Source organism: Filicampus tigris, chromosome 4 (assembly GCF_054856515.1).
Source record: "Filicampus tigris isolate MCC_2025a chromosome 4, RoL_Ftig_1.0, whole genome shotgun sequence".
NCBI lineage: Eukaryota > Metazoa > Chordata > Actinopteri > Syngnathiformes > Syngnathidae > Filicampus > Filicampus tigris.
In genome coordinates this window covers 16,380,900-16,391,802 of record NC_141220.1, presented here as the reverse complement: position 1 = coordinate 16,391,802, position 10,903 = coordinate 16,380,900, and the positions used below count along the sequence as shown (strand labels likewise).

At 39.7% G+C, this 10,903-nt stretch overlaps 1 protein-coding gene across 4 annotated transcripts in view; it reads left to right on the top strand.

The window, feature by feature from the left end:
• kcp (kielin cysteine rich BMP regulator) overlaps window positions 1–10,903 on the top strand; it is a 48,324-nt gene that overhangs the window by 9,105 nt on the left and 28,316 nt on the right. For 2 of the 4 annotated variants that reach the window (XM_086029075.1, XM_086029074.1), the window contains exons 4-10: window positions 396–428; window positions 510–588; window positions 2,631–2,726; window positions 3,898–4,424; window positions 6,527–6,599; window positions 8,113–8,420; window positions 9,305–9,473. In XM_086029075.1, the coding sequence (XP_085885201.1) occupies window positions 525–588; window positions 2,631–2,726; window positions 3,898–4,424; window positions 6,527–6,599; window positions 8,113–8,420; window positions 9,305–9,473 (1,237 nt within the window). In that variant the 5' untranslated portion in view covers window positions 396–428; window positions 510–524. Of the gene's footprint in view, window positions 1–395; window positions 429–509; window positions 589–2,465; window positions 2,727–3,897; window positions 4,425–6,526; window positions 6,600–8,112; window positions 8,421–9,304; window positions 9,474–9,673; window positions 9,729–10,903 lie in introns of those variants that run through there. The other 2 variants (XM_086029076.1, XM_086029077.1) reach the window with 2 other exon arrangements.

The following is a 10,903-nucleotide window of genomic DNA, read 5'->3' as shown; positions in this document are numbered from 1 at the left end:
GTAGGAACCAGTTATTGGTTTGGAATTGTTTTTGGGGCGCCAGTTCCAAGACAGTATGTAGAGCATGCATGCTCTTTTTACTATTAATTAGACAATATAATTATTTATTTCAAATTGTTTTGCGGACCCCCAAGCTATGGCCCAATTGGAGGACCATGATCACTGGCCACGGTGTGCGCCTGAATGCTGGATTTGTTTAATTAGTGATGCAAAAGCACTAACGCGGCCTGACAAGGGATTAGTTATCAAACATCCGCCATTTACCTTCTGAAGATTAACCCACATCCTTTCATACACACAAACACATGTTCGCACGCACACACACGCTCACACACGCAAGGACTCCAGTGATGAAAGTGCAACTGTCTCACTTTTTTTTTTTTTTCTGGCAACAGTTGGGTTCCCAATGGAGGACAAACATCCCTGAGGTAGGTTTAAAAATCACACATTCGGCATTCAAACAACGCGCTTGAATTAACTTGATGTTTTTCCTTATGTTGGATGAACAGGTGAGGCGACAACAGATGATGTGGTGCAGTAATGGAAGCTGTCCACCAGATGTCAACAGAAATCAAGAATGTAGTTATGGTAAGTAACTACACAATCAGCCTCTTCAAGGCACTGTCACACAAGTCACTAGGAATGGGCGAGTACCGATATCAGGTATCGAAATCTGCGCTGAAACCAGCTTTAGTTTAAGGTATCAGTACTTGTAGAGGCTGCTATACCCTAAGATACCCCAAAATAGCACCAAAGCACTGGCTAACATGTAAGTCGACTTAGTGTTAAAGAAGTATTCTTGAAATGATAGATCTTGACTTATGGACAAAGATAATTGTATATCAGGGAAAGGTTACTGTAAGTTTAGCTTGGGTTGTCAGTGGATTACAGGCAGCAATGTTAACATTTTTATTAAAATATTGTCCCTACTATTAAATGCTTTTAGAGGTTTTACACCGAGTTCATGCGTCATGCAAGTCAAGCGTGAGTAGTACACAATTTCATATGAAATTTGATTACACTGATCAACACACATTTTGGTGCCAAGAAATCTTTTTAACGGTTTTAAGGTATTGTAGTGAAGCTAATTTTACTGATTTTTTTCCAATTTGACTCTAGTTTTTGAGATATTCCATATTTTAGTTATTTATCAAAGTGCTAATAATGCGTAAGGTATGGCAGTGGTATTCTCTTAATACTGCAGCTTTGATGAGGCTGTACCTGTCTTTTCAAGCATGTCCATACAGTATACTTCCATTTTTGGTGCAATATTGTGAAAGACGGCAATGTTTATCGCAGAGAGCCTTCTATATACAAATCATGTTTCGTATTAAAATCAAGCAAAAACACGTGACGTGGCATCAACGCACCAACACTACTTTAAGTAATGGTCAAAGTACATTTCTTAAACTGTCAAAGCACATTCATTATCAATCAATTAATTAATTGTCAAAAATAGCAATATCTCAAAAACTAGACCCAATTCAAAGAAACAGTCATTTTCCGACTCAGCAGCCCAAAATTACCCAGAAACCATTAAAATATCTTTAGCACAAAATGTTGGCAAGTATTATTTTTAAACTTGCATGACTGGTAAGAATCTGTAAATGTTACTAGTTTGGTGACATTACACATCATCAAAATCACAGATGATTATAAAATCTAATATAGTGGTATACTTATTTTTACACTTTTATTACAGGCAAGAATGCTAAATTGTTACTTAGAGCATTGCCTCTATTGTTAAATGTTTGAGGTTTGAGGCCAACATCATGCATCCTTTAAGTTAAGGGTGAGTAGTCCACAATTTGATATAGTGTCTAAATTATTATGACACGTGTATAGCAGGTAAGAACGTTTAAGAGCATGACATTGACTTGGCTTCCACCTCCTTGAACTCAATGCATCTGTCACGCATCATCAAATTCAATGGGCAGTACACAATTTATTATAGCAGTTAACTTATTTTTCCACTTGTACGACATTTTAACAAAGATAAAATGTTACCTAAATCATTTCCTGTGCAGTTAATAAATGTTTTATGGTGTTGTACGCCACAATTTTGCATTTTAGGTGACAACAAAGTTAATAAAGCGGTTAGCCACGGCATATTGCCTGTACAGTGGATCATTTTACGAGGGTGACATTTTGACCCTGACACAAATGATTTCTACTAGCATCATTTCCTATGGGGGGGGGAAAAAACACATGTTTCTTATCCACTGGGTCTCATGGCTCCTCTCCAGTCTCCACACCAGGTTTAGCTGATAGCCAGGGGGACTGAGGAGAGAGAGGGAGGCAGAGAGAGAGCTAGGGAGGGAGGCGGGGGTGTATGAGAATCAACACTGCTCGTCCGTGATGGGTGGAGAGTGTCCCAACAAAACGAAGGAAAAAACAAGGGGAGGGAAAAAAGTTGAGAAAGTGCAAAGACTTCCCGCTCACCTTGCAACTCTTCTCACAACCAGAAGAAGAATGAAAACGGCAAAAGTGGCAGTGAGTGTGGAGCGGAGTGGTGAAAAAAGTATGCTGTGTGTGGCCTTCTGAGGGGATCCAGATGTTTTGTGTCCACACTCTCTGCATGCTCTCTGGAACATCTCCTTGTTGAACCTCCAAACTCAATGATATCATAGGACGGAGAATGAAGAGTGTCCTAGTGTTGGTGTTGGACATACTGTGGGTGGTGGCAGTGTCTACACAAGGAGTGTCTGCTCCATATCAAGACGATGGTAAGTGGATTTCCTAATCCATACAACCTTATTGCGGGTCCTCCTTTAGTTGGTGATGCACTGAAGATAATGCAGCGTAATAGAATGCACAGCAATACTCAAAAACCAATGTTGCCAGAACATATTCAACTAGATGAGAGTAGATGACTATATTTCCCAGACTCTAATGACTATTGTTTTATTTCCCTAGCTGATTCCACTTCAGTGTATTTTATTACATGCATTTAACATTTTGGGTAACTGACTTTGGAATGAGGTTATATGAATTAAACATGGTTTAAAAATTTCACACAAAAATAAAACATGGGGATAAGCGGTATAGGAGAAGAATTATATATATTGTTGTTTTTATTGTATTGGTGATGTCAACTTGGACTCTGAATAAAATGCATTTGATGAATTCACACAAAATAATGTTTTGCAGATACAGTAGTTTTGAACTGTTTATTTTTCTTCTCTTTTTTTACTGAATGGAGTGGTTTGACATAAAAATGCTAAGTAATAAGTGATATGTACATATGATAGTATATATTTTTAATTCACTCATCACCTTATTATCTATCATGTGCATCTATCATCCACCATCCATCCATCCATCCATCTAACCAACCAAGTATCCATCCTTCCACCATCCAGCCATCCTCCACTCATCAGTCCATCCATCAGTCCAACCAACTAATCAAACCACCAACCCTACATCTATCTATTCATTCATTCAGCCAGCCATCCAATCCTCCATCCATCAGTTTAACCAACCCACCAACCAACCAACCAACCAACCAACCCAGCTATCTATCAATTAATTCATCCATCCATTCATTCATCCATCTGTCTATCCGTCCATCCAGTCACCCAACCATCCAACCGACTGCGTCCATTCACCCATCCGTCCGTCACCAGTCCAACCAACCAACCCCCCCATCCCTCCAACATCAATTCATCTAGCCATAAGTTCATTCATCCATCATCCATCTCCTATTGCTATCTCTCCCCACTGTGGAGTCATACTGTATTAATGTTGCGTTGCATTAACGCTGTAATAAACTGCAGTAAGATCCATTACATTTGTAATAAATCAGACTCCAAAACGATTGCAAACACTGCCTCACATTGCTTATGTTAGCGCATCAGTGTTCCAGCATAATGTGATGTGTCGTTTGTGTTTCCCCAGCGATTGACCTGCTGTCAGCTCTAAACATATCCCACCCAAGGAGCGGTGTGTCCAGACTGCACAGTCCCACAGGTGCCATGTACAGAATCCGTCCCAGGGCGCCTCACCTAACGCTCCCCGCCCAGTATTCCCGAATCCTGCGCTCTGAACTCAGGGGAAGCATGGGGATGTATTTTGTGGGCCAGCAGCTGCAGCGCACCAACATCACCCTTCTGTCTCTCTCCACATCGTCATCGTCTATTCTTCTCCAGCTTACCTCCTCCGCCCCGGACGATGTTCTGCGTGTGGACTACCGGGCGGGAGGGGGCGTTCGGGGCCTTCTTTTCCCCGGCACAAACCCCTTCTCTTCAGGAGAATGGGTGCAGTTGGCCCTCAGCCTAGAGCCGGACAGGCTCGTATTTTTTGTGGACTGTCAAGAAGTGCAAGTTGTCCTCATAAAACCAGAGGAGAAGTTGGAGCTGGAACTACCACAAGATGTTGTTGTCACCCTGGGAAGCACACCAGGGAGAAAAGACAGCAGATTTAGTGTAAGTTTTAGCACGCAAGACACATTTAGTTGGATTTCTCTGCCTCTTTCAAACAAGACATAGCTTGCCTTGCCTCTCGAGTCTCAACAACATAAGATGTGCATTTCAACCTAATATTCCAGGAACTTTCGATGCTTACAGATGGTTTGATTTAGAAAAAACACAAGCGCAAGTATGATGGCGTGTATGTCACTTCTTCACAACCTCTAAAATAACTCATTTACTATTCTCCTTTTAGCAAGGTCTGTCTTGTGTATTTTTCAATCGTGAATTTGCGAACCACACACTTTTCAACTGAGCAAAAGTATTGGAACAAGCATTATTAAATTAACTTAAAGGAAAACAGTCAAACATTTGTTAAGGTTATCCAGTAGAATGACAGAATTATTACCAAGTAGACATGTACCAAATCGAGACAGGAGACAAAGAACACAATCAGAGTCAGATGTTGCCTTTTGCAAAAGGGGAGACAGTCAATTTCACCGCACCAAGGTCATCCAATGCTCTGTTTCCCTTTTGCTTCTTTTATTAAACTGAAAGAGGCGGTCACAATAATACCTAATATGGGGTGGTTAATATCTGTGCAGTGGTGAATGGGTCAGTGTCTAAGTTGGTGGGCGTAGCGCAATTCAAAGAGGTTTGCAGCAAGCAATGCGTTTTTATATCATCACACATGTACAATAATATACAATTATTCCATCATGTCCCTTCTGTTTATCAAATCAAAATACAGTACTCATCATAGAATCACATTTCATAAGGATTTTCATGACAATAATCATAACATGTATTTTATCATTGACGGCCCTTCAACATTTGTCTCACAATCATCATCACCAACATTTGATATTGCATAACCCTAACTTTGCAATAAATGCATTAAAGAAGAAATCAACCCAAACACATTTTTTTCAAGAATATGTTCCCAGCACAGCATTCTGATTAGTATTGCGTTTACCCTTGGCCCACCTGTTCGATGCCTGTTGCTCAGTACACTTCTTTTTTCTCAAGACATTCCAAATCGGCTACGCCCAATGTTTATGCACTAGATCTGATAGATTTTCCCTCTTCTCTCAGCTTCAATATGGTTTGCTTTTCTTCTAAACACAGCGACACCTGAGCAACTACAAACACACATCAAGCACATGTTCCAATACTTTTGCTCACTTGAAAACTGGTCGGCTTCAAACAAAAAGTGCTCTGACCCTTAGTTATTTAACACATCTTGATGTGAATACCATGGAGTAAAACCTGGAATTCTGAACTTTTGTCTCATATTCACCTTTAATCTGAAACCCAAATGTCTTCAGTATATAACAAAAACAAAGGAATTGACCTTGCCATTACAATACTTTTGGAGGGGACTATATATGTTGACAATAGTACCAACGCTCAAAACATACCGTGGTCCACTAGTATCCGGCCTGCTCTTATTTACGCAGGATGCTCAGTTTAAACAATGTAACGATTTTTTTTATTTAATAAAGTAACAAATAATCAAAAACAACACAGCGCAGACAGAACGACAATCCTCCAACAATCTCGGGTCTTTTCCCCCAAACCATGATATCTGACTTAGTACCATGACTGACCTGTGAGAGGCAGGACGGTGCCACAGGGTTTCCAGACTGCCGGAAATACAAAAAAAAGCAGACAGCTAGGCTAACTGTTAGCAGCCGTTGCTTATATTGAACACACACACAAGGACTTGTGAGCACAGCAGGATAATCACTAACGATAATCTTTAGAGACATGCAATAATCGAACGTTCCTGTTTTTGATCTGTATGATGAAAAAATCCTCATATTCTAGCCAAAGTTCAACCACATAGGTAGATGCAACTTGTAGAAAGGACAGTAAAAGATTACACAAGAAAGTTACAAACCAAAGGATTGGGACTAAACAGCCGCAGCGTGAAGTGAATAAGGGAAGCAGGCCTCAGTTTATCAGGAAACAGGCTACGGAGCAATGGGAAAAAGGGGTCAAGTGGTCTGTAAAGTACACATTTAAACTGTTCAAGATTGATTGGTACATTAGAGAGCAAAACCGAGGAGGTGAAGGGAATGTAGTGCCTCAATGTGATTTGTTTGACTTCTTTGCAGGGTCATTTAAAAAAAGCAGAGATCTCAATGAAGGCTTATGAGACACGTCCTTGGCACTGTGACAACGTGACAGGTAAACATTTCCAACTGTAAACCCCCCCCCCCTCCCAAAAAAACCCTGAGTCTAACTGGCTGTTTGATAGAGTTTCAAATGAAATATGAACCGCATCCCTGCATGTGTCTTCTGTCTGTGTGAAAGTTGATTTTTCAAAAATGGTTTAAAGGAAAACAGAAAAAAATATAACTACAAAAACAGATATATAGGAAAAATACATTAAAAGTCAGATTAATTTCAAAAAATACGATTAAATACAGATATAAAAAATGTTTTATAGCAGATTAAGATTTAAAATGTAATTTTAACATTTTTTAAAATCTGTGTCAAATAAACTATCAAATCAGATTAAAAAATACATTAGATTAAAAAATCTAATAAAAGAAAAATATTGATATATATAAAATCATATTTAAATAAAATTTAAATAAAAAATCTAATTAAATGAAAAATGTTTAATTAAAGTAAAGGAATTAATTAAAGAAGCATTTATATTTTCAAATAAGGTTAACAAGTACATATATTACAATAAAAATTGTTAAAATTGTTTAAAATAATTAAAAGAAAATATTTAAAAAACAGATTGAGGATCAAATATTAAAAATGCGATTAAAAGAAAAAAGTAATAAAATATGATAATAAAAATTAAATTAAAATATGTCAACATCTGATTAAAATAAAAAATATTTATTTAAAGATCATTTAAAGATTTTTTTTTACAACCAGTTAAAAGAAAAAAAGATTTTAACTCATTCACTGCCAGACGTTTTCAGACCCTCTTTTACCCTAATGTTTGAAGAAATTAAAAAATATATTAATAAATTCCTGGGATTGAATGGCTGGACTTTGAAAAGAAAAGTAAATCCGTCAATGGCAGTGAATGAGTTAAAAATAGGACTTTTAGAAAAAAAAGTGTTCGTAATACAAAGATTTTTTTTTTTTATGAAATTAAAACTAAAAATGATTTTAAAAATCGGGACAATGACAATCACATGGGGGAGATAAATAAATCTTGTCTTTTTTCTGCTCCATTTCATTCGAGATTGGAGAACATTATTGTTCATATTATATTGTTATTTCTTCTTTAAGAAATGAAAGATATAAATGTACAAAACAAAACAAACAAAACTTGAATGTGGCGATACATGTAATACATGCAACAACACACCTTTTTTGAGTGATATGTCTTTGTTGGCTTCCGCACATCTGTAATTTGTGCATTTGGTGTATGGTCAACAATACATCATGTAAAGCATGCTAGCATGCAAGCATGCTTTCGTGAATTTAACAATTTCAGTTTGCCGAAGGCCAAACTGACAGTCATTTCCTGCTCCTTGTTTACATTTTTAACATTGTCTTGCCATCAGCGGCTAAACAAACACTTAAGTCAATTAACTCGGCCTGGAAACTTTCCAAGGCCTCGGGCAGGGGGTCCACTGAACATAATGTGAGCCCTAAATGTGCTTTTAATTTAAAAAAAAAGTAATGCATGGATATTTTTCTCTATATATCTTGTTATTTCTTCTCGTAGATGCTATGCCTGCATCCACTCAGACGCTCATTGGAGATTCACACAATGTCAGTGACCCAGTGCTGCAACAGGAGGCTTCTTCCACCAGCAGTAAAGCTAAAAGGAAGCACAGGGCGCCGCTCCAGAACGCTCATTATCCACCACACACCATCCAGAGTGAGCAGCTGCAAAGGGGAGCGGTCCTGGGCCCACCAGGAGTCCCTCAAAGGGGAAAGTCCGATTCCCAGGCCCACCGGGACGAGGGCTTGAGCAGGCTGGAGAGCAGGCTGGAGGAACTTGCTCGTGTGCTGGACCTGCTCCAAGCTCAGGTGGAGACCACGCATACTAGCCATGTTTTTTTTCTTAATTTTTAAAGAAATGTATGCAGTGTACAGTACGCTATCGCTAAAAAATGTGGGGTCACATTCATAATCATCATGTTTTTCATGAAAACACACTACAGTATAATGTATACAGTACCAGTCAAAAGTTTTGGGGTCACTTAAAAATGTCCTTATTTTTGGAAAGTGAACTTTTTAGTGAAAAATACCACTCGCAAAAATGCAATATACTTGCAGACTCCTTCAATGCACATAGTGCTGCTCATTCTGGTGTGGACACCAGGGGGCAGTATAAGACAAACACACGAATTTACTGTACTGGAAAATCCGCTCCTCTTTCAGCTTCTCAATACGGCAATAATATTAGTTCTTCGTAGAGGATAAAGAATATAAGCCTGTGAGTAATATTATTTGTCTCCATGTGTTGCTGCGTATTTAGGTAGCCGTTGCTTAAAGGGTACAGGCAATGCCACTATAAACGCCAATGGTGTTTCACATTGTATGTTAGCATTAAGCTAGTGGAGGATATTTAGTTGTTTTAAATGCATGTGTAATGCATGTTGTCTGTTTCATGTTTAGTGTGACAGTAACTTCAGCTAAGAAAGTCAATTGACAGCTTGAAGCCTTTTTTTAAAGAATATTTACTAATGTCGACTGGCAAATTTCTGCCTGTTGTCACACAGCGTTTGTGTTGCAAGTTTGTGCTAGAAGTCAATGCAATACTTAATCGACTGACTGATGGCTCATATCCTAAAAAACTCAAATCAAAAATCTGAGTGGTTAGAAAAAAACACAAACTTTGAACAGTTGTGTGTCCACTGTATACCTGTACAGTACACACTATATACAGCAATTACTCCATGTTGTTGTAGAACGAGGCGCTGCAGTCGCGAGTGCGCCACCTGGAGGGATGCGAGTGTGTCCGTCGGACGTGTGTGTGGGAGGGCGGAGAGGTAGAGGATGGCCGACGCTGGCAGACCGACATCAGCACAGTGTGCACTTGCACATCCGGAACGGTTGCGTGTCAAGCCATCATCAGAGGTACCTGTATTTACCTTTACATACATATTTACAGTATATGTATAGTGTACCTATATATATACTAACATCGCCAAAGTAACAGATGACACAGGAAGCGCCGGCCAAGTTCTTGGATGAATACATGTTCTGTTTCCGCAAGTGGGACAACTGCGTTGGCATGTGTACTGACTGGTCGCCTATCTGGTTTCACCCTATTAAAGACACTTGCTGCCTGTCACTCAAGACTCACAGCTGGCCAGCAAGTCTTCATTTTTGGTGCGTTGTATGCAGGAGTTTATGTATTTATTGTCCTCCTACGACTTAACATGGACTCTTAAATGGGATAGAGGAAGGGGGAGGGGGTGGCAAAGAAGTGTTAAGACTGAAGTCCCTACATAGCAATAATGGGCCTAATCCTCTATTATGAATATGGACTCAACAGCTCATGCTCTGATAATCTCAGGATGTACAGTAACTGTGTCAGTTTAGGACCGGTGGAAGAAAAGTAGCCTTTTGTAGGCACAGTTTGGCACAATGCTAGCTCAGTAAAGGCATGCTTTGATGAGTTTGGTGTGGAAGATCTCAACAGGGGTGAAGTCAAACATCCTCCTTCCATTTTCACTTTGTGTACTGGCAGAGAGGCAAGGCATCCAAATACATTTGTCACAATCATATTCACACTTATGGACAATTTATTTAAAGAGTCTTCAATGAAGCAAACATGCATGTATTTGGAATGTGCATAGAGGGCAAGCACAGGGAGAACATGCACACCCAACACAGTAGATTCAAACCTGGAAGTCCTGACTGTGATGCAGACATGCCAAACACTCCTCTGCCAACAGTGGCGTGAGAAGAGTGCAGTTGATGCCCACGGCGTCCACAAAGTGAGATGCCTCCTAAAAATTGGATGGGAGATTTATATGCTTGACATGCATCTGGTCCATAACCTGGCAAAAGACGTTTTGCTGCCTATTTTACATTTTTATTCCATGAGTGGGCTGTGGACACCCTCCCTCAGGTGGATGCCCCACCCCTTTGTGCGCCACTGTCTACCACTTAGCCTCCCCAGTGTAAACAAGGTCCTCCCATAATCATCTCCCTTTGCCTTCTCTTCCATCTCGCCATTAATTGTTTGCGCATGTCGACATGAGGAGACTCCAGATGCGCCCACTCCATTCACACACATATACCCCCCCCCCCCCACACACACACTTTGATCTCATTCATGCTTGGGTTGTTAGAGGAAATGTTTGTTGGCTTCAGGCCACTCCATAGTCCTCCTCTCTCTGTGATTACTACATCCCCCCCACCCTACAGACACAATTAAAGTAATTATCTCCCCCCAAAAAAGCCAAGCAAAAGCCATTTGGTGAACTCCCACTGAGGCACTGATGTCACTTATGTGTGTGCGTGCATGTGTGCGTGCGTGCGTGAGTGATATGTGATCT